This window comes from Astatotilapia calliptera, chromosome 12 (assembly GCF_964374335.1).
Source record: "Astatotilapia calliptera chromosome 12, fAstCal68.1, whole genome shotgun sequence".
In the NCBI taxonomy this organism is placed as follows: Eukaryota; Metazoa; Chordata; class Actinopteri; order Cichliformes; family Cichlidae; genus Astatotilapia; species Astatotilapia calliptera.
The window spans coordinates 26,236,375-26,261,254 of record NC_137433.1 but is presented as its reverse complement, the minus strand read 5'-3'; the positions used below and the strand labels follow the sequence as shown (position 1 = coordinate 26,261,254).

General features: G+C 38.4%; 1 protein-coding gene and 1 long non-coding RNA gene across 4 annotated transcripts in view; both read left to right on the top strand.

Moving 5' to 3' along the window:
* Nucleotides 1–24,880, top strand: part of oxct1a (3-oxoacid CoA transferase 1a) — a 54,405-nt gene that overhangs the window by 9,331 nt on the left and 20,194 nt on the right. For all 3 annotated transcript variants that reach the window (XR_013912705.1, XM_026186773.2, XM_080309277.1), the window contains exons 8-13: nt 11,116–11,223; nt 11,488–11,602; nt 12,040–12,134; nt 12,738–12,786; nt 13,187–13,259; nt 16,717–16,792. Coding sequence is in view for 2 of the 3 variants with exons in the window: in XM_026186773.2 (XP_026042558.1) it covers nt 11,116–11,223; nt 11,488–11,602; nt 12,040–12,134; nt 12,738–12,786; nt 13,187–13,259; nt 16,717–16,792 (516 nt within the window). In the remaining variant the exon portion in view is untranslated. The remainder of the gene's footprint in view (nt 1–11,115; nt 11,224–11,487; nt 11,603–12,039; nt 12,135–12,737; nt 12,787–13,186; nt 13,260–16,716; nt 16,793–24,880) is intronic.
* LOC145432418 (uncharacterized) lies at nt 13,266–16,710 on the top strand. The gene is made up of 3 exons (XR_013912706.1): nt 13,266–15,523; nt 15,784–15,806; nt 16,053–16,710. It is a non-coding gene; the product is annotated as an uncharacterized LOC145432418 (long non-coding RNA).

Here is a 24,880-nt window from a genome sequence, read left to right as displayed (position 1 = left end):
GGTTGGGAAGGAGTTGGGGAGTGAGGCTAGAGTGGAGCAGGAGATTGACAAGCGGGTTGTGTCTGCAGTAGTGTAGATGTTGTAATGGTTTGTTAAAGTAAAGAGAGAGCTGAGGGCGCAGGCACAGCTGACGTTTTACAGGTTTTACAGGTTTATCTCTGTTTCTGCTGTCACCTGTGGGCATGTGCTGCATGTAGTGACTGAAAGAATAGAATCACAAATATGAAAGGTAGAAATCCAGTGGTAGAGTTAAGATTGTTCATGCATCTCAAGATGTCATGCTTTAGGCATGTTCAATCCAATGCAGAGCCTGGCTTTGGGTGCCCTATTATTCACCCAGAAGAGTAGATGCGGTGACCAAAATCTGGATATATGATGGTAAATGAACTGATGGAATAATGACCTAATATTGTGTAAATATCAGTTAATTCTTGACAATTGGTATAATGCAGTAATTACCGATGTTCAGTTCAACTCAATTCAATTTTATTTATATAAAATTCCGAGCTGAAGCCCCCTGTTGGGCAACAGAAGTACTGCAGATGGGCCACAGTAATAACAGATATTTAGTTTGAAATTACAAGTATGGTCTTTTCTTATTTATATACATTTTTTTAGTTATATAAAAAGTAGTTGGGTCAAACATTGGCCTTAACACTTTGGATATTACTGGGTAATATTAGCAATGTATAGCAAACAACTTTTATTGTTTGTTTTGGAAAGAAAAATCACTTTCTCTTGTATTTTGATTAGAGTGAAGAGTTTAGATTGAGTGTGACCCATGGGGATTTTCTGGTTTTTAAAGGGTCGCACTCTTGACTTACGGATTGACTGGTATGACTGGTTTACTTATTGAAACATGTTTGTGATGGCCTATTACCACTAAGAAATTTACTACAGCTATTGGATTTAATAATAATTTAAATAATAATAATCACAATGCTAAGATCTAAGTATAATTGGTTGAACCGAATATTGCGACTATCATTTTGAGCCTAGAATCACCCGAGTCATGTATGAAGCTGCTGTTGTTGGCAATTATAGGTCCAGGCTACAATAGAAGTGTTTTCCATAAGATACATTTGTGACATTTTTACCAACCTTTTTGCTTACCTATAGTGATGAGTAGCAGGCATTGGATGAAAGACAGGTTGATCAACGTGAAAAATTGAATGTGGGATTTGGATCACAACATAAGCTTGCAGGATGTACTTCACATTGCAAGATCTGAAAACAGTTATGAACATGAATGGCATCTGCTAATTGTCATGAATTGAGAAATTAAAAAAAAAAGTTTACTCTTAATGTTTAGAATGGGATTATTCTAAATTATTAATATTTTACTCTTCAGCAGAGTACTTGACATATATGGGTAAGCTAAAGAAATGTCATTTGAAGTGTTCTATTTAGGTAAAGAACTGATGTCAGTCAATTAACCTCTCCTAAAGTGCTTTCTCCAATCTGACACAAATAATTTTACTTTAGGACAGAAAACTGTGCATCTGCATCTGAACTTAATTAATCTTTTTTTTAAATGGAATTTGACGTTGCCTGCCAGTAGTACAACTAGACTGTGTCAAACAACTGCCAGTTTCAGACTAGTCTTTGAAGTTTTTTCCACTTTACTCCTTTTTCATATTGTGCTCTAATTACAAAACGAGTCATCCACATATCAACTTTTTTTTTTAATCTAAGAGGCATTCATTGTAATTTGTGATGTGGTCTGATAAATGATATCAAATAGAATTTACATGTTTTGAATCTGAGTCTAGTCCTGCTTTGTTTAACCATTTGATTCACTTGATTTTCTTTCTTTTTTAAATTTTTTATAATATAATAATGACACTGACCTAAAGTGAGTCCCCTTCCTCATTTCTGCTCACCCACTTTAAAATGAGTGTGCAGAGTGATAAATAATAACAGGTTCCTTATGTTAAATAAATGTCTAACTTAAAATCCCATTATGGTTCTCTGACTGCTTCGTTCTATCACAGTAATTTGTCAGATGGCCAGTTTTATGGTCCATTTTTTATGGCAGTGGAGGTAACACATTAACATTATGACAATTTATTGAGGACTATAAAGTGATTGGCCTTATTAAGAGCCTTTTTGTCTTGCATAGTGCATATTGGCATAGAGACTAATTACTTGTCTTATGCCAATACATTTCTCCTCAGGATTCAGGACATATTTGATCATAAATCTGGTGATTTTTGGAATCAATATTGACCCTGTTGTCTTGGTGTAAGGAGCAGACAGAGTGAGGCGTTTCTCAAGCCATTCATTTAACTTGGTCAGCTTTTTAGCTCACGCCATTTCACCAAGCTTGTGTTGCACATCAACTACTGTATTTTTCCACTGAGCTACCTAATAATAAAACTACCAACCTAATACTGTGAAGGGCCTTGCCCCCATAGCTCTAAGCTCTGGTGCATGGACACAGGGGATCTAGGGGTGTATGACAGTGAAACTATGGGTTACGAGGTGGGACTTTTTGGGATTAGGCTTATTCTAGAAATTGCCACAGATGTTTGATCAGATATGTGCGTATGGAGGCTGTGTCAAAACTCTGAGCTCTCTGTAGTCTTCTTTCTGTATTTCCCAAGCAGTTTCTGTGGTGCATGGGAGTGTCTTGTCTGTATGGGGCCTCCTGCTGGCGCAGGGGGAGTGGGATTGTCATCATATTACACTGGTTATCAGTGTTATTTCTGTCATCTGTCAGTTGTTTTAATGTTGTGGCTTATTGGTGTATAGAAAGACCAAACTGTTAAGCAATTACTGATGAAAAAGGGCAAAAATGCAGTCAAGAGCTTGGCAAAACCCGGGGAACTTCAGGGAAATAATTTCCACACTCTGGCAGTTGTAGCTATACCTAAACAACTAGATTGTTTTATTAAATGAAAGCTAGATTATATTAGTTTAAGTCTTGAAAATACTTAATCATCTGTGAAATTAAGTCCAGTAATCATAGCCAGACTAAAACCCAAATCTTATTAATGTGATTCTGGTCATTGGCTTTAATTAGTTACTAGAACATCCACACAGTTAAGTGTTTCAAAATGAGTTTCATAAGCATAGGCGACTTTCTTCTTCAGCAAAAAGCTTATGTCCATTAAATTGTTGAATAAAGTTTTGTTTAGCTAACCCGTTCTTCTTTAATTTTCTTTCCTGTGCTTGAAAGGGATTGAACGGCGTTTAACTCGCAGACTAAAAGAAGAAACCTGAAGTATCTGGAATATCTATACTTAATATGCACATAAAATTATAGCTTTCATTAAAAGCATCTCTTTGAACTATTTACATACTGTCAGGAATCAAAGTCATCAAAGTCAAATTTACTGAGGCTCAATTTTTTTTATTTTTTAGAAATTAACGGCAGTTATGGAAAGCAAGTTCAAATGATCTCCTGGTATATATCAATAATCCCGCGGTGGTACCCGGCTGAGTTCATTTCACGCATCTTGGAGATAAATTGATTAACATCTTGTTATATTCTTTAATGGTTCACATTATTGTAACTCCGTCTCACACATAGCTAACATTAGTGCTCCACGCTGATCGTTGACCGACGATTGTAGTTTATGTGCCAGTTTATGCCGTCTACTTTTTTTAATGGAATTTATAATCCTGGAGATTGGAAGGGTGCCAGTAAACAAGATAACACAAAAGCAAATTACACACACAAAAAAGAAAAATTACCATTATCATCACTGGCTCCTTCCATGGTTGCTAGGCAACCAAACTCTGCTATTCAATTGTTCTGTGTTCCAGGGTGTCCAGCTGGTCCGGTTATTCCCTTATCACAGGTACAGTGAAAGGCCCCAGTGCATTGTGGGATTCAGTGCACCAGAGACTGAATCAAGCAGTGGTTTCTGCAGTTGTTCGATCATCAGTCACAGTAAATGACTCGGATGTTCTCTTGTAGCAGCGCAGTGTAGTTGTGTGGGTGTTATTATGCACGCACAGCAATCCAATCATGCATGAATTAAATTAAGGTATTTGGAAGTGTGTTTTGTTTTTTTGTTTTTTAGCCAGGCAAGAGGTCTAATTGGTAATAAATAACCCCCATGCTCAGATTTCCAGGTCAGCCTCCCACTGGATGTTTGCTGAAACAAAAATTGCAATAACTAAGGGTTTAAACATTGTTTGTGTATATTGTTTTACTCTTTGAAATTTACCTTTTAATTAAAAAAGGAATTTAGTTTCAATCATAGTTTGGGAACATGTTTTGTATTGGCTGGATAATTAGATTTTTTGTGATTATCCTTCCCTTTTTTTGTAAACACTATATCTGTTAAATTACTTGGCACAAATATTCCCTTGGAATGAAGATGAATTGGCGGTTAAAGGTCAGAGATTAAGGTCACTGTGACCTCATGTCTGGCTGTTGTTGTGAATACAATTAATTCAGGAAATCGTTCACTTGGATTCGAGGGTGATTGGTATAGAATTCGTTGGTTAAAGGTAAAAGTCACTGATTATAAAATGTCTTTGGCCATAACTCAAAAATATGCCTCATATTTGTGATATGATCAATATATCTTTTATAATTAAATGATAAAGTGATTTGTTTTATTTACTGGAGGCTCTAGACAAACATGGTTGTAAACTGCAGCTTTACTGTTTTTGGAGAGTTACAAAGCTGCAAGGTGTCAGTTTTAGTTTACTACTGTGTTTTTCCTTGAAATGATAGGGATTATTGCAATAGACTGGGGACTTGCTGGTGTAACTTGCCTTTTCGCCTAAATGACAACTAGGATAGGCTCCAGGTCCCCCTCTCTCACAACACTGAATTGGATAAGTGGAAAAAGATTGATCGATGGATGCATGATGGGTATTATCTTAAGCCGCTGCTGTGGTCTTCTGTAGATCAGAATGCCTTCTGTCTCCTTTAGTAACTGTTGAAATTTCGATTACTTGATACAGGCAACATTCCTTTTAGCTATTTTGCATAACTTCTAATGCCTTGTTGAGTTTTCTAGTCTTGTTCTTGACTTGTGCCCTCCACTGACATCATTACTCAAGCTACTGTTCTCTAGTAATTAGAAACCACTTGTTTTCTCCATCATTTCCTGCCTAAGGAGGTTCATGAATTGAATTTTATGTGCAAAGATGTGCAGTTTATTCTTTATATTCCCATTTTGCACAGCTTATGGGGATTTAGAATATACATTTGCCACAAGGTGAAATGTGTTATTTGAATGCTAATTGACTAAAAATCTTTAATGTAGATTGTTGTAGTCATACTTGTTTTGAACTGATATCTCAAAACATATTGCACACAGCTCAATAGCAGCTGGCCAGCAGTGTCTTTTGTTTAGTTTTTTGTTATTGTTCCAATTTTGAAGTTTTCTCCTGAACATAAGAGAATACATCATGCCTCATTTTAAAGGCTGGCATTGACATTTCTAGGAGTAGGTCTGCTTGACATAAACATTACTTCAAGAACATTGCTGACATTTTTCATGGCTTATATAAATGCATCAGAAAATGTCACTGACAGTCTATAATATACTTTACTGATTGACAGTCAATAGGGTCTGATGAACTGGTTGAATGTAAAAGCAGAGGGAGACACTGTGAAAGTGTGATAGAAGACAGATTTGCTGAACATATGCAGAAACCGAATGTCTGACTGTAAGTTTAAAGTTTCCTCGCAACTGCCCGTCATCTGAATCTGAAGCACATTGCAAGAAGGCTTATGTGTTAGTTGAAATGTAAACATTGCCATTTGAGCTGTGAGTGCAGAAATCCATTCCAAATGATACAAGGTGCTTTGGTGAGCAATGTGTGGCATCTGAAAAATGTATTTTTAGTTCTGTAATGTTGTCAAGGTTTACATTGGCTGGCTATCTGCCATTTCCTGGATAGCATAAAATCTGTCACAGGCAAGGCAAGCTTCCACGGAGGAGAAACAGATTGCTCGTGATGTCAGTGCACTAGGTCAGGGGATATAGCCGGAGCTTTGCCCTGAAAGTGGAAACCATGCGTGGCCAAGTGCACAATAGGAGGAAGATTGAGAGGCTATAAATAAACACAGTAATGAGAGTGTGGTGTCACTGTCATCATCATGCCCTGTTGCCGGTTGCCTGTAGCCACACCTTCTTTCCCTTGACCTTTTGACTGTCACGTTTCAGTTCTTGCATCCCTAAATAAAATAAAGAGATGTAACGAAATAAAAAAATTTAATGCCAAATTTGTTTTTAGTTGTTTTGATAAGCCATTTGATTGGGGAAGTTAGTTAGGTATACAGTAGCCTGTATGCTAACTAGTTAACAAACACATGCTACACCGAAATCTCTGATCTGTCTTTTTCTTAAAATAACATTAGACATTCAATTTTAGAATCTTCTCCCTCAAGGTCTCGCAGTGCATGAGAGCACTGTGGGTCACAGAGGGGTGCAGCTGCTCCCTGGTGCAGAAGGAGCATATACTGCAGAATTTTCTCCAGCTGCCACAAATCCCATGTTTAGAAAGTCTTGGTGACTTCTTTGAGTGTAATATTTAGAACTCTGGCTGAAATGACACTGATAATTCCAGTTTACTGTGTAACTATAGTGATTTATCTATAGTTTTGCTACATATATTAGCAAGTTCTGCCACAAAAAACTCCCCAAAACATAATAACACATTAAATCGAGTCATTATCTTTAAAATGGAAGTCAAGTTGAGGTTTAAGAAAGGATAACCATGCAATCAAAATTCACCTTTGGAACCAGTCTTAAGCTAGAGTCACACTGGAAGACCATAAAAAGTGAATGATATTCAGTGACTGCAGGGTGAATAACCACTGGCTAAGCAAAGTGGGTGTTACCCACCCAGATGAATTTCCCTCAACTTCCAGGTGACAACGCAGGATACTGTTGATTGATGTACGACCCGATAATAAAAACATTTAAGTGTTACCTAGGCAACAGGAGCCTGGAATGTCTGCAAGCGATCAGCCATCAGTACGAGCATTGCTTCCAGTTTGGACGCAGCTTTAAGACAATATTCACAAGGTGTGTTCAGTTGGCAAAAATACTGACTCCAAATGTAAGTTTTCACTATGTGGGGAACAACTAAACAACAGTATATCACTACACAGCGGAATTACTGTCTCTGCTGTAGATGTCTGTAGATGCTGTTGTTGTAACTCGTATATAAGAATTTGTATTTGCATAACAATTTCTATAAAAATGGCACAATATAAGGAATTTCCATTTATTTACAAGTTATTTCAGTAGTATAGGATATACGATAGTATCTGTTGTTTGTTTTTATTTATTTAATGATTTTTATTTCAGTAGTATAAAATTTCCACGATAGCAGCAACAGGTATCTGATGTGTTAAGTACAGAAGGGAGTGTTGTCTGCACTCTTATGGTATTCTAAATGGAGAAATTGGACCGTGCTGTGTGTGTACACTGAGGAGTGGTAATGCAGCTGTACTTGTGCACTCATCACTTAGGCTATTAAAAAGGGGCAATTACCAGTGCTCTTTGTTTATTCCACTCAGTGCCTTTGTAATCAAGGGTGTGATGAACATTGTAGCGTCTCGGACCTATTATTGTGTAACCTTTTTTTTAATACTGTGCACATATTTTCACTTGCTGCAACTATTGTAACCACTAAAACGATATAACGTAAAATCATTTCTGTTATATTTAGTTTATCTTGCAGTACTTTTTGTTCAATCAACTTAAAAATGTGATCCATCTATTTTATTTTTGTTATTCTTTTTAAATGTTTATCATATTTCATTAGCTTGGCATAGTATTTCAAGTGTCGTTTAGTGAATGAAGAGCGAGGGGTGTGCACCACATCACCGTTTATGGTTTATTCTAGGAATTTGATAGCACTGCACACTGATCAGTGTGAGATTAACGAGATTTGACAAAGCTCACAGCCTAAAAAAGCACAAACTCATGAAAAAACGCTTGCCACGTCCCCAGAGGGCACTTTGATTCCCTCTATCCTCCTGCCAGCTCACTTCATGCCTCGCTCCGCTCTCATTGATGTGAAAATCGTTCTACAGATACGGGAATATCAATGTCTGTCCATGTGTGCCTGCTTGCTAGTGTTACGCACCTGCTCATTGTGTGTGTGTTTGTGTCTGTGTGTGTGTGTGTATTATTTTATTTTAGTGCTTTATCCTTTCAAATCCGTTGAACCTTCTGTCTGAACTACATCTGAGCAGTGGTGTAGCCGGGACACATCACATAGATGAAAAGAAGAGAGGCTTTTTTTTTTATGTACACAGCACATTTAAATTGTATGAGCTTGTTATTGTGCTTTGACTTAGCTTTGGGAGGGTAATTGAAAATGGAGCTGAATACATGGTTTGTTTGCATGTGTGAGACCAATGAAACAATATGAGGAAAGCCAGCCTCTTGGGTGTGAATTCTGTGTTTGTTTGTTTTTCGTTTTTTGTTTTTCAGGGTCTTACAATTGTATATACTTTTCTAATTAAGGGATTGATGTTGTTTTCATATGCATCTTAAAATTCTTAGAAATTTACACCCCAGATATTTGTTGTAATCCTCCTCCCCCAGGTTTCCCTTGTCATAAGACTAAAACATTTTTTTTTAATAACATGACAAGCACAATCTTGCTTAATGAAGATGTCTAAGAAAATCATGCTTCTCACCAAGACAGATCAAGCCCCCAGAGAAAGATGTGGGTGAGTGTGTGGGACTGCTGCATCAGTCTCATCTTGCATGGCCTCGTTTCCACTCTGGAGCATCAGAGATTTACCATAAACCAGAGTAGAACCAGCAAAAGAGTCTAAAATCACTTTATGGTCCTGAGTGGCCCTAGCTCATGAGAGACCAAAGCCTGTGTATCCATGACAACGCTAAGATGGGATCCACTCTCAGCCATTGACTCCTCTCAGTCAGGGCTGAGTGCTGAGGGAGGAAATAGAGATAAGGAAAGATTCAATTCAATTTGCTCTGAACGGCTGCTTGCCCCTCATGTAAATAGAATGAGCAGGTTACACTCTGAACTACACAGGAGTAAAGCACTGAAAAGTAGAAATGAGGGCGAGAATTATGTTGTCACGGCTGAGTCGTCTTTGGTTCCCAGAGGTGTGGGAACACTTTTATTTTTTTCCATTTTTCATTTTAATTTTATTATTTCAACCACTTGAAGAATCTCCTGGAAGAAAGAAACAGCACATCCGTCCCATTGAAGTCTCATCTATTTGATAAAGGAAAATTGTTTCTCAAAAAAAGGCTTTTTGTCAGTCCCAGCTTTGTTTGAGTCCTTTATTTGAAATCTCTAGGACTGTAGTGTTTAATGCTACAGCCTACTGTAAATATGGATACTGCAAAAAGACCTAGAGAAGACCTGCATGGGCAGCAAGGCTTAATGGATCCCACACATGCCGTACAAGTCTCCCTGAACACCTGTGTAACTGCAGGCTCAGTTTATAGCAAGGAGGAGGAAGCAGGTTTGTTGTTAGGTTCCTATCCTAGTCATGATAACCCAACTCTTTTGAAATCAATAGCCATTTCCATCACTGTCTTGTTAGTCAGACAGAAAGAATCCCAGATGTATACTCCTCTTCTGCTGCTGTACACTTTCTAAATAAAGGTGGTGCACTTTCTGTCACAGTCAGCAATATACTGCCTGCTACATGTACACGATTTTTATATTGCTGTCATGTTAAGTACGACAATGATCGAGATGGTTTATTCCATATTATCAGAATAAACTGATCTGAAATTTAACCCTTGGAAAAAAGTTTTTGGAACTAACCATTGTTTTCCACGTAATGGTGAAAAGGTTCCTTTTGACCTCTATTTTTAGTTTGGCCAGCATACATTGACAATAAACTGGACCGGGCTAAAAACACCACAGCACTTTACAGGAAGGGCCAGAGTCGTCTCTATTTTTTGAGGCGACTGAGGTCCTTCAACATCTGCCAGAAAATGCTGAGGATTTTCTATGAGTCTGTTGTGGCCAGTGCGATCCTCTATGCTGTTGCATGCTGGGGGAGCAGGCTGAGGGTCGCAGATGCCAACAGACTTAATAAACTGATCCGTAAGGCCAGCAATGTTGTGGGGATGGAGCTGGACTCCCTCAAGGTGGTGTCGGAGAGGCGGATGCTGTCCAAGATAAAGACAATGTTGGATAACACCTCCCACCCACTCCATGACATGTTGGTCAGTCACAGGAGCTCGTTCAGTGAGAGACTGAGATTACCGAAAAGCACCACTGAACGACACAGGAAATCATTCCTGCCTGTGGCCATCTCCCTGTACAACGCATCCACTTAACACACTGTTTGCTGCTACAACTACACATGTTTCTTTTCCAAATATTTATTTATAAGTGACTTATGTATGTATGTATGTATATATATGTATATATTGTACTACTCTTAGTTAGCGTATTGTCTGTCTTGTCTTAATGTTGGTTTAAAATGGAGCACTGTAACAAAAAATAATTTCCCCCAGGGATCAATAAAGTATTCTGATTCTGATTCTGATTCTGATACCCACAGCATGAATACAATCTCCTCCATACACCCCTACTCTCGCTGCTTTTGATCTTAGGATCAAGCTGCATCCCCTGGGCTTGGTGTGTCAGACGATTCCTATTTTCTGTTAGCCAAGCTGACTTTGGGTACACAGACAGCTTTCACTGGGCTCAGTGGAGTTGCTAGAAGAATAAATGCAACTTTTCCACAAATATTTACTGTCTCTTCCCTGTGAAAGACATGATAGTAGAATAATTTCAAAACCTCTGAGGCCATATTAGGACAAATGTTTTCTTCAGCATTAACGCCACTGATGTTTGAAGCTCAATTATGAATTATATTAGTAACAAACTTAAATTGTCTCATTTGTTTTTACATTTATTTACAGTACTTGCATTTTTAAAGCCTTAAGAAATTGTATAGTAACCCAAAAATCAAGAAGAAATCTTCAGATTTGCCTGCAGAGTGCGAAAATATCTACTGGATTTTTATCATTTCACCTTTTGAATTTCATAGCTTGGTAGGCAAAGGTTATTTTCTGGTGGTGTAATTCCATCTGTGCATGGTTTCTTTATCCGAACTTTAATCTCAAGGATCATGGGACACCTTGCAAGTGAAGTCAGAGCTCATCACTCTGTGTCTCTGTGTAGGTGGAAGAGGTGGTGGATGTCGGGGCTTTTGCTGCAGAGGATATCCACATACCCAGCATCTATGTCCACAGGGTTGTCCAGGGCGCCAGTTGTGAAAAAAGGATTGAGGTACAAAATGATACATTACAGAGTTCAGAGAAGTAGACACATTACATTTGGAAGGCATGCAAAGCATTCTGGATTATGAAATTGTAATGGAAAAAGAAAAAAAGATCAATCCTGCAGTGATAGAACTGTAGAGATGAACCTTTCCCAAGCCTTTTCGCATTTCTTTCACTGTTCAGAAATAGCCTTTGTTGTTTTATTCATGTGTCGTGTTACTCAACCAGAATGAACTTTTCAAGATTATATTATATTTCCATATGTTTCCAGAAACGCACAGTAAGGAAAAGCCAAGAAGAGAAGCCCAAGCCAAAGAAGGAATCTGACATTGTTCGAGAGAGGATCATTCGCAGGGCTGCTCTGGAATTTGAGGATGGCATGTATGGTATCCTTTGATGGAAATGCAAGCAGTGAGAGGATAAAAAAATCATATACATTTGTGAAGCAGTGGCCTACTTTTAACGCCCACCAGGAAAACCAAACCAAAAAGTATCCAGCTGCCACAGAAGAATGCTTTACCTTGGCTTCCTTTATCATCAAGTTGCATAATAAATGATGCACATAATGTGCTATGCTTTTTTTTTTTTTTTCTCCCTGTGGTCTTTAGTTACATTTTATCGTGACAGCTTCTGCCCTTCCTTGTGAAATCATCTTTAGTTTTTGATCGACTGATCTGTGATTAACCATTCAGTGTTTTTTGGACTTAACATGACTGTTTAGTGACTGTTTAAACAATGCATGCATTTGTTAATCTTAACACCTTTTTCCCCTGTCAGAAATACAAATATCGAAGCTACTGTCTTTAACAAAGAATAATACAAGCTAACCTTGGTATTGGTATCCCCATGCTGGCCAGCAACTTTATAAAACCAGACATCACTGTACACCTCCAGAGTGAAAATGGGATTCTGGGGCTGGTAAGACACCTACGTTTTAGTTTTTTTTGCCTTCCCTCAGGTTTCAGCGCTTTGAATCTTGACTAAACAAGCTAACGAGCTACATATTTCTTCATTCTTTGCAGAGACGTTTTTTTTGAAGTGGCAGTAAGCATGTTTCAAACTGAATAGCCATTTATTTAACCAGCATCATTCCTAGTTGGGGCCCTCATTTGAAATGTGTTTCGATTGTTACGTAAGAGATTGTAGCAATTTGACGCTTTTTTTCGTCCATTTTTCTTTCTCATTATTTGCCGGCTGAGCCTTTTAACAAAGGCTGCCGCTGCTATAGAGTGGCTCTCCAATCAGTTGTGTTGACAGAATGTAGGCGCCTATGGTAATTTCTTATTTGTCAATGTTATATTTATGACTGCCAGTTTCAAAAAGGTACCGATCTCTCCACCTCCTCAGTCTCAAAAGATTGCTCTCTTTGTTGAAAGCAGAGAAAATCGATGCCTCATCTAATCGGAGAAATGTGATTGTGCCTCTTTCTTCAAAGACCATGGCCAGTCAGGCTGAGTGACATGTGTCCTGCCTGCATGTGTGCATTTTTTTCTTTTTACCTTTTATTTCTTTTTTTTATAGGGTCCCTACCCCACTGAGGATGCAGTAGACGCAGACCTGATTAATGCTGGTAAGGATTATCCTAATGAACATCTAATTTCCCACGTCCTCTGACAAAATTAGGTAATTTATTTAAGAGAGTTAAGTATGAAAACTGGTCTGGTAAAATATTAGGGAAAATAAGAGCATTTTATTTTACCATTTTTTCCCTGCCTGCTTCATGCTTGGCACAAACTTACTCAGATAATACTTGTTTGTTGACATTTGACAAGTGTCCAGTTATCCAGCATCGTTTTTCCCTCTCGAATTCAGCCTTCCATTAATTTTTTTTAATGCCATTGTTGTATGTTTTTCTTTGTTATTTACTGTCTTCATGTTCATCTCTAAAGTGCGTTGCTTTTTGATGTGTTGAGTGTTAAATTCACTGCTATGATAAATGAATTGCAATGCTTTGTGTTGCTTTTCTGCAGGGAAGGAGACTGTCACTGTGCTCCCTGGGGCAGCGTATTTTTCCAGTGATGACTCATTTGCTATGATCCGAGGGTAAGTCCATAACACACAAGCTTTTCAAAACTTATTTGTTGAATTCAAGTAAGATATGCCTAACAGTGGTGGACTTAAACGTAAGTCCCTTAAAAATTATTGAGTCACTTATAGCTTGGAGGTATACATAAAGTGAGACCTTTAAAAACATCATTTCTAATCTATTATTTACTGAATTTTAGAGTCGTCATAATTTCATATTTGCTTATCACCTGCACCAAACACCTGTAACTAGAGGCCAAAACCATGACTCACAATGCTGGACAACACTGTCATCAGTACAACTACACAGCAGCCTTCCAAATATTCCCAAGGTCTTCGGTTCTTATTGATTTGCCAGCTCACTGTGATTGCCCACCCAGACTCCCTGCAGTATCAATTCTTTTTGTCCTCCCAGCAAGAATTCAATATTGCTCATAAATAATACTGTCCTGTCACACTGGCAGGTACCGAATGGAACAACGCTAAATTTGTCCATGTGTGAGTGTGTCTGCTATTGTGCAGATATGCTGGGAAAGAATTACTCAACATATGGTGTGCTGTGAGCCACATTACCTCAGACACCACACTTATTATGTTACACTTGGGCATTTAGACTTTATCACTTCTTAGTCTGTATGTGTTTGTGTGTGGCCAACACCCACCATGAGCTGCTACATTCTTTTGCAGAAACAAAAAGGATTAAAGTGCTTTATGATTATACAGTAGGCAGCAGCACTAATCCGTGCAGCTGTAGACATCCTAGTGATACCCCTAACTGCCTGTTGCAGGACTTTACTTTGGACTTTAAACTCCTTATTCTGAAGCAGAGATTGCTGCTAGTGAAGAAAGTATCACACATAAAGAGACAAGTAAAACTTAATTTGCTAATATAGTGGATTATAGTGGTACCTCTAGCACAGGGGTCGGCAACCTTTCTGATGATGAGTGCCATCTAAAATTTCCTCAGAAGTCAGTGTGCCATATAATTGCATTAGCAATAAATTTAATAACGCTCTATACTAACAGTTACACACTATATAGACCAACTTTATAGAATTATATTTGTTCGCAGATGTTGGCAGCTATCAGCAAATAGTTATCAGCTATTTTGAAACAAAAAAAAGACACTTTTTATCCATAACAAGAACTCCATAACAGCAAATGAACTGTACAACAGAAAATGCAAATGCTATTTATGGTCTCCTCACAACAATGATAAGAAAAATAAACTGGGCCAATATGGCATGTTTGTTAATACAGAGATACACATGTTAATGTGATCTCTGGTCTCCCACTCAGAGACACAGGTCTCCGAGTGTCCAGCGTTCAGACGGCTACCTGAGGACACTCTTCGTGTGAGAGAAAATCTGCTCACACAGACATGTAGAGCCAAACACTGTCAATAAGGCCTCTGCAATATTCTGAAGAAAGTTAAACTTGTCAGGTAGTGATGTCCAGCAGGTGAAAATGCAAGCTCAGTGAACACGCACAGCTATGGATTCCAGCTGCATTCGTCGTTCTGCAAACTTTGATCCCCACAGAGTGTGAGTCTACGGATGTATCATTGTATTTCCGTGGTGCTGATGCTGCGCTGGGCAAACAGCTCCTGAAGAATTTAAAGTGTCGGAATGTAGAAATTTCAACGTTGCTTGAAAAAACTACCAGCTAGCAGTGTCCCTCTCACCGGTAAGCTAAGTTATTTTTAGCCAATTACAAGTTGAATCTGATAGTTGGGGTTGTTAGCTAAGATACCGTCATTAAGAAGCAGCACAACTAATGTGTGTATGAAAGTTAATTTGCGATGTGCACCGCTGGCCCAGCCATTTATTTTTTTAATGCACCTTCTCAGATTAATTCACTGCGTGTCGTGCCCAGGGCTGGACTGGGACAAAAAATCAGCCCGGACATTTTGACTAGAGACCGGCCCACCAGGTATTAAAGCCATAAAGCCTTTGAATGAAACCAAACACTGTTGTGACAGTTATGTACACTGTCTTGTTGGTATATGTATGATTTCTTTACATTTTACGTCAGATAAAAACTTTGGTTCTAAGATTCAGATAATAATTTTTTAAAAGCTAGACATTTTAAATGAGAATAAGAAAGTATTTCTTTGTGCCCCCCTTTCCTTGCTAATGCCCTACCTGGCCCCCTGGCAAAACTTTGCTAGATCCGCCCCTGCACAGTTACCAGCTGTCAGCTGCTTGGAAAAGGATCCTGGTGTTATTTGTCTCTCAGAAACAGTTCATAACTTCCCTTCAACTCATTCATGTCACCTAAAGGTAAACCTGTTTCTCCATCACCTGTTCAGCTCTGATGATTCAGTAAGGACATCTCCTGGTTTCATCTTCATGTTTCCCTCTCACCACATATCCAAGCCGATATCATGACCAGCAGCTTTTACAGCTGTGGCTCTAGCAAACATCAGCTGATACTAGAAATTAATATTAAATAAATTCTAACAACAGCTGATCAAGCTTAAACCTCCTGCTGTTGTTTAACACAAATAACTAAAGCTTTGTGTCTTTTTTTTTCATTCTAGCTGAAGTACGGGACAAATGCGAAGTACGAAACCCGTAATATTTTCTCTGAATACGAGACGATTCCACTTTTTACGGGACAGTTGGCAACTCTACTAACTAACCTTATGAATGAAATAAAGTTCACTATCAGTAACATCATAGCACCCACCCAGCCATTGGCTGTATAGAAACTCGGTCATGCTAGTTAGTACGAGTTATTGTAACTAACTGTAAAAAGTCAGTATAACGAAAATAAACTCCACCTAAAGTTGGCTTATATCTGACTCAGATAGACTGCAGGTCATAACTTCTTACCTGAAGTTCAGTTCACCTGACACTCGGACCGGCAGCCGCCTCGGATCTCTCCTCCTCCTGTCTCCCCTTTCCCTCATCCACCTGCTGGCTTCTGTAAAAGCTCCGCCACAGTCACCACCAAACAACTGAGTTATTTCTACACATCAACCAGCATCCGGCCAGTCCACCACCTTTCATTGTTTATACCGTTACAAAAACAACAACAAAAACAAAAACATCGGCCAATGAAAACAAAAAGTCACCATCACCGGTATGCCCGATGGCCAGTCCAGCTATGGTCGTGCCATCAGTTAACCCTTTGCGTGCCAGCTGTGGCACGCGTGTCCAGGTTTGCCGACCCCTGCTATAGCAGATAAGTGTTTGTTTAAAAAGATGTGAATAAAACATTGGAACAGACCTTTTATCTATGACAAGTACTGCTATCAAAAAAAGGCTGAGATGGGAAGATTATTATTGTGAAGGCATTTAATGTGAGAATCAGTCTGATACGCTTGTATGGTGTCTTGTCACAAAAATGGAGTCACTCTAGCAGTACTGTTGTGTTTTATTTTATATCTGATGGGCGGATTTGTGAGTTCATAAGTGGAAGTGATTCTGGAGTTGACAGCTGTCTTCTTCTGTTGTGTCATTCTCATCAGGGGTCACATCAACCTGACAATGCTGGGCGCCATGCAGGTGTCAAAACATGGAGATCTAGCCAACTGGATGATCCCAGTAAGTTTGCTTTTGATTGCCCACAGCTGTTAACTTTTTTCCACATTTGTTGTTTCTTCAGCACCTGCTGTGGTTCAGCACAGCAGTATAATGAGCGTGCTCCAAATGTTTAATTTGTTGAGGGTTTGCTGATAGGGTTTACTGATATTTTTGTAATTTTATTTAATTATTTTTATTTATTGAGTTTGTGTCAGGTGGGTGTTTGGTAATGTAAAAGTTGTGGTACGGTTTTATTGTTACATTATTCTAACTGTATACATACATCCTTCTGTCAGTATAGTACATATTCATACTCATTCTTTGTCTTTATCTGGCTTTCAAGATCTAAAACACTGAATAATCCATCACTATATAAATAATTACTTGTTGTAATATTAGTTCAAACATGTAACTACTACGAATTCTCTTTCAGAATACTTGCAACGATACTTGTATCAATATTGAACCGTTCGATATAGTGGTTTCAGTTCGGTACGCATATGTATCGAACAATACAAAATTTTTAATTTACTTTATCAACTGTTCTTCTGACGATGCTGTCTGTGTTGAGAGCTCAGTGGATATGTGTTCGACTACTCCGCCTAGACTGCACTGTCGAGGAAATGCCTTTCACTCTCTTGTTTGTGAGTGCTGCAGCATAATGGGTGTACAACATTATTATTAGATATTACATCAGGTCAGTTGGTACTAAGACCACAGTGGCCTCAGACCTTGGGAATGATTACTAAGGTCAAGAACCCATTAAAAGCCTCTTTGCCATGTGGGAGTCCTCAACCAGAATGCCCCCTGGCCACAGAGTTTTTTTTTGTTTTGTTTTGTCTTTTTGCACTGAAGTGCTGACGTGTACGTGCAGAGTTGTTTCAGCATGTACATCATTTTATAGACACATCTCCTCTAAGCGACAAACTAGAAACGGGCACAGTCTTGGAGACATGCAATTTTACCATGCAATTTCTTGTGTTATTTCCTTTTTTAGTTTTTCCTCTTTAGTCTAGCCCTCAAAGGGTTGATGGCTTTGGTTTCCACTAACCATTGTTACATCATTTCAAACTAAAACAACGTATATCAGTAAAGATTTTGAGTTTCAATATTTCATTCATCAACAGCCGATGTCCATTTGAGTATTCCTTTAATTGTTTTGAACAGTGTAAATGACTGCATAACAGCTTGGTGAATAGAATACTGTTGTTGATGGTGATTTGTAAATTTTGCAACTTAATTTAATTTTTACCACTTCACTCATACTTGTTTGTCCATGGTAATTGCTAATTAACCAGTGCTTGATTAAGTATGCTATGCAGATTTTGAAGCCCTGCAGTGGAGCTGCTCATAGACAAAGAATTTATTTATTTTGTTCTCTTGTGTAATTCTGGACATTTTGAAAAGCGAAACAATGCGGAACATTGGCACACATACTTCTGTCCTCACCTACGCTTCAATCTTCATTATCCCCTCTTTAGAAAGGATGGATGACGAGAATTACATTTGCAACCCTTAGTGAATAATTTTCATTATTACAATCTAAAGATGGGTGCATAGCGTGAAATTGGAAATGTTTTACGTAGGAGTTGGGGATGCAGTACTCTCAGTGAGATTATGTTGATTTCAAATGCTTTTAATATGCAAAATGCAGATGAACATTTTCCAGTTGAGGGCTTTGAAACGCTTTTACATCTCCACTCAGGCTGAAACATCTGGAAAAACAATAGATGAAGTGAAAAGGGGTAATAGAATACAGGATTCGGACTTGTGCTATTTTATCTTTGGCTGCGAGAGCTTTATCAAGTTGTCCTACATGGAGAGGTCTTTCACAGGAGATACACAAAATACTTCTTGTTATATGCACATCCTTCCAGGTTTCAAAATGAGAATCAAGTTCAAGTTCAAATTTTATTCGCCACATGCAGTGGCAGGTTGCCCTGCAGTGGAATGAACCCGCCCCCCAACCTTACACACACGACACAGACATCACATGGGGTTACAAGTCAGAGAACGGTTGCATTACAGAAAAAACACTGAAATGTACACTACAATGGGAAAGTACAAGTGGAAAAAAAGAGACCTCTACTCATGCTGGGCTATAGGAGGACAGTATGAGAACAGGAAACAAAAAAACTCCTCTGCACAGAAAGCACATAAATGTCCACAGTACAACATTATAGAGCACGTGACCAGCAACAGGGTTGGGTAGGGGATAAGGAGTAATCCCAGGCAACACAGCAGCCATCCTGCCACTGCGCCGACTCTCCAGCGCGGGCCCAGACCCGCCTCGTGTTCCCAGGAGGCAACAAGCATCGAAGGCATTGGAAGGGGAGGGGGGATGAGTGAGTGCTTATCAGTGTAAGTGTATGTGTGTGCGTGTCCATAGTTCAGCTGAGACAGTGTCCTTCGCCCTATCAGGCTAAGTAAAGTCTACCAGCCAACCCAGGTGGCCTTGCGTAGAGTGGGAAGAACAGTCAAACACAGTCGTTATCAGGGAGTTTTCGTTCGGCTCCAGCCTTGAGCCCATAGCTGGCGCCGAGGGGATATCAGCATTATGATGTTGATGTTGTTGATTTTTCTTTTATGCGAGCAGCTCATGAGAATTTCAAAGCTGTTCTTTAACACTCCGACACTGGTCTCGCAATCTCCTGTTGGAGCACGGCGAGCTTCTCCATGATGTTATCAAACTTGCGCTCCGTGGTCTTATCATTCTTGTGCTCAGAGAGCCGATTCTGAGAACTCACGACTGCAGTGAGCTGTTCCACGATGTAATCCAGCTTTCGCGCAGAGGTGTTGCTCTGAGCAGACCTCTCCTTGATGTAACCCAATATACGCTCAGAGGTGTTATTCTGAGTATTCACGGCAGCTGTAAGCTTCTCCAAGGTCTTAACCATGCTGCACTCAGTGAGCCCATTCTGAGAATCATGTCTCTCTTTTATTTACTTAATTTTTCCAATGTTATTTTGACCAAACTCTGTCGTTAGTTTTACTCGTTCCTTTAAAACTGAAATGAATAAACAAGCACTTCAAGGCAATCGTATAAAGGTTAACGAAAGCATAAACATTTATCTGGTCAACAAAAACATTTTAAAGTTAAATCACTCACAAAAAAGCTGTTAGTATTTGCAGAAAGTTTTTTTCTGGGTTTTACTGCAGTGTGAAGATTAATTGGATTTTTTAAATTAAATAGTTTAATTGATATAGCTTTTAATTGATAAGGCAAGAGAAACAATTTTTTTTATTAGATTTTTTTTTTATTATGCACAACTTTGGCTGTTATTATTATTATTATAAGTATAGAGTTGAAGAAGAATTCTCACTCAAAGTGATAAATTGTATCTCTCTGAGTATGTGAATAAGTTCAAGAAAGAGTAATAAGGTTTAGAGTAAGTTACAGTTTCATGTTTATTGTGATGCTACATATGTTTATTTTACTAAAAACGTGCCCACTCAAGTGATGGTAGGTTATGTTGCGTCTTCATATTGAAAATAGGTGCTTTGGTAGAATGATAAATGTGTAATTTTGTTATTGTGATTTTGTCTGGAACACTACGATCTTGTTACAGTAACTAAGATGGTTGTTTGACAGAGATGTTTTTAAACTCTTTTTTTAATTTAAGGAACCAATGGCAGTGTAGGAAAAGAACCTTGTGTCAGAAGTGAAGTTTTAATTGTATTTATCTATTTTTTTTTAAATATTCATTTTATTTGTTACTAACTATGAGTCTATTAAAAGCCTATGATTATGATTTATCCTTTCCTTTGTTTGTTCATTGAAGTTTGTATTTTACAGAACAGAATTAGAATTGATCATTGTTGAGCTTAAATGGAGAAAACAGCCGCTGCCTCAGACATATATTCCAAAACCCCAGAGGCTCAGTATAAGTGCAGCTAAGTGCAGCAATATTACAAACTACTTACTATTAAAATGCAGTTACTCTCCTAAGTGCTCATAAGATCTGGTGGCAGCTTTAATGAAGCTGCTTAAGAAGATTTTTCTTTTTTATATATTTATAACAACAATTTAACTTAGACATATAAATGGCCTGCATTTGTATAGCGCTTTTTAGACATGACTGAAGGCTTATAAGTTAAAAATGTCCTAATGGATATTTGTAATCTCTCTGTGTCTTCTTGTGTATATATTTTTTAAGTTTTACTTTACTTGGGCTTCTCTGCTTAAAATTTCAGCTTTACAGTGAAATAAATTGCATTACTTATAGTGGATTGGAGCATATTTACCAATTATACACTGTAAACAGTTGTGTTTTTCGGTTGCTTTGAACACGCTGTGCATTGTCTTGCTGTCAGTTCCATCTCTCTGATTCTTGTCATTAGTTGTCTGGGTAACGAAGGCTTGTGGCAGTCTGTTGCTATGTTATTAAATAGAGAGCCGTTTGTATCAGACAGTGGAGATTGTCAGAGAACTGGAAGGGAGAGAAAGGAAGCCAGTTGGTAAGTGGGAACTCTTGGATTGTGAAGGGGGTCATTTTCTGTGGTGTTTCTGCCACTGACTAGAAAGCGAACACTCGCACAACAAATGAGAAAATTGTATGCTGTAGCCATGGCAACACAAAAAAATGCAAGCGTGCCTTAACCCTTAGATGATCCTGGGGTTTTTGTGTCATTGCGTTTTTTATTTTCATGCTATTTTGGCTTTGCTGAATTAGTATGGCTCATATTTGCCAGAGGATATTCATTTAAAAAAAATGTTATTATAAAATTGTCATCCCAGTTCCTTAAATTAGCTGAAAAATCCTAAGCGATGCAAAAACCTCCACATTTTATCCTAAGGCCAAAAAATGCCCCATTGAAAATCTTTGAAAATGCATTTTTTTTATCACACATTTATCATGACATCAACTAATTCATTCTTTTAAGATAACCTAACCCTCAGTTTTTAGTTTTTATATTTGTCTCCCAGGTGGCGCTTCTTTTTGTTATCCAAGGCATGTACCAAAATTTTACATTTTTCTGTTTTCTGCTAAAATGATAAATGCGCGAAGCTATTGATGTTGGATAATTGTGTGAGTGTGTGTGTGCATGTGTGTGATGTTCACCTTCAAGTCTTTTCCCTTAGAAGGCCACACTCTGTGTTATAAAGTAATTCAGTAATAATAAATGATGAGTAACCTTTCAGATCTTCAAAGATATCTCAGCAGCAAATAAAATAAAACAATAATTGGAATTTAATGTGGTTCTTCCTCAGGTAGACTATGCAGTTGCACTGCATTGTTAGAAGTACAGGCGTTTTGGAGATGCAAGACTTTACAGCACACAGGAGGCGATTTATGAGTGTAAAGATGGCGCCTCATCCTCCTCTGGGGACTCACCTGAAAGTGAGAGAAGAGAGGAGATGGTTGAAGTCACAGGGTGAACTTCTCTATAGACTTGTAGTGAAGACCGCCTAATCCGAGACCAAGACGAGACCAAGACCGAGACAAAAAAGTCTTTAAACTGCAGCCAGATGCTGCTTCGTTTACGGGTGTCAGGTATATTTATGTGTCTTTGCTTTCGCACAGCCCTCCTCACTGCTGTCTACTGTCTCACTCACTTACTGAGAGGACAGACGCATGCTCCACTTGACTGTCGCGTTTCTCACCCTCTCGGTTTTTCACATAATGATATTATCCTATATCCTCGCATGTGATTGGCCACAATATGGAGGGATTGTAGCATAGCTGAGCCACTGTGTGACAGCTGAGCAGCGAAAGGAAATTAAGTGAGGGTAGAAATGACTGAAAGATTATTAGGCTCTGTTTTGAGTTTTGTTCAAAAAAGAATGACTTCATATAGAAAAAAAAATATATATCACATATGCAGGACACCTTAAACTACTTTTTTAATTAAGCAGCAAGGCAGAACAAAGTCAAGGCTGTATCAAGACACAGGGACTAAACCCCAATTCAACCAGACCAAGAACTGATCTGGAATTAAAACAGGACTACAACAGTTCAAAATCAGGAGTATTTGGGACTTAACCAAGACAGACTATAAAAACTAGATGATAGTAGCACTAAAAATCATCATAGACCTGCACTACGCTTATTTTTTAATTCTCCCAAAGTCCACTATTTAGATTCAGAAAAGTTTATGTAATTATTTAGCCTTGTTGTGCAAACAAGCCTGCATAACTTAATAAATATAGAATTTGAAAAAATGGTATCTAAAAAGTTACATTAGGCACTAGATACATGTTCTGATGAGTTTTGATCCTGGGACACACACACCCTGCCACTAGCTATGCACTGCTGCTGATGGATGAAATCTTGCAGCAAATTGTGGCCATCACAAACCTGCATGGGAAACACTTAGTGGCTTATGGACACAGAGGAACTGCAGGCTTATGTAGGGATGCTTGTCACAAACCGGATCACACAGCCATGGCAAAAACCCGGATTGTCCAAAATCTATTTATTTTAAATAAATAAAACCAAAAAAAGAAACCTTATACAAACCATGGCGTGTGTAGTCAGTACAATCAGTGGTGTAGATGAGTGCATGGTTGGAAGGATTGTGTATGCAAAGTTTGTTTGTTTGCAAAACCAAACCAAATGCAAGCAAAATCCAGAGGGATGTCTCAGGGGAAAACGCCACCCAGCAACTGAGCTCTGAAAGCTTTTATAGAGCACTGGCACACCGGGCCCAGGTGTTGCCAGTGTCATTAATTGGGAATGAACCACTCCATCCCTCCAATGCCTGCAAACGAGACATGCCACACAAAGAGGCCAAAAGGACGGCAGGGTGGAGTGGGTCATCACAGTGCTCATTTTGGACAGTTTTTGCAGGTCAAAAAATTAATTAATTAATTCAAATCTGTAGGGTGGTGCTATGATGAGCCCCTCTCATCAGCAAATGTAAGGGCAGTGATTTTTGCACAGACAAAAAAAGAAGAGCTGGCAGCACCATGTGGGAAGCTTAGATTCAAAGACCTCAGTCTGTACATTTGTAAACTGTGCTCTAGCTCAGCTGGAGTCCCTCTTCTTTATACAGCTATAATCCAAAGGCTATAATTAATATTTTATATTTATATTTCAAGCTGAAGCAGTTTTAAAAGACTGTCATTTAAAGTATTACTATGCAGTACTTTTACAGCCGTTGGTGTTGGGTTGAGTTTTTGTAAATATCGGACACTGTAGAAAAAAATAAGAATGCATTCAAATCAGTGTTGCTGCCAATCGTTGATGCCGGGCCTAATAAAAAGAATAAAATAATAGTCAAACACTCCTTGAAATAAAGTTTTTAGACATTATTTGTTGTTGTTTTTTTCTATAAAAAAACAGTGGAGATATCTAAACATAATGGCATTTAAAGAGTGAAAAAATAAGGAGTTAAAATAAAAAGAATTAAAATTAATTTTCAATTCATCATTCAAAGTTGAAAAATAATATTACTATGTAATATTTTTACACCTGTTTTGGGAAGAATCTAATGTCTTCACAGGACAGATGACATTAAGTACTAGGTTGTCCCATGCCCTGCTGTCCCATGTTCCTGGAGAGATGGACCAACAGTTTTGAATGTACAGCAAATCACAGTGTAAAAATGTTATAGAATACAATAGCCCTTTGTTGTCATTCTACATGTACAATTAAATTATATTTCGTTTTGTTTTTTATTTAGTTTTTTTTAGAATAGAATATATAGCCATTTCAAACTGTTCCATACTTGGTCTAAACAGCAATAGTCTTAGTCCTCTGGCACCTGGGGCTCACTTTGAACGGTGGTTTAGTGAGATAGACTGTCATTGTCTATGCTTTTACATATTGTGATAGGTGTCGTCTTAGCAAAGCTTCAACTTAAGAGGTCTTATCAGGTTTCTGCACCAGTTATACTGCTCCCGGCAGCCCCACACCCTCCACCCCACCATTAATCACTCATTGTTATAGTTGTGAGATGGTTTTCGTGAGTCTGTGTGCTATCTCGTGTTAGAATATTTTTACCAGGTCTTTTGTTAAGTAAATTATTAAATGAATGAATGAATTAGCCCACCTACTCCCGTAAAGCCTGTTCCCACTGCACTGGGAAGAACAAGATAAATAACCTGCCATCTGTTGTTGGATTGAAGTTCTCAAACTTTTCATGCTGAATGTAACTTGAGAAACG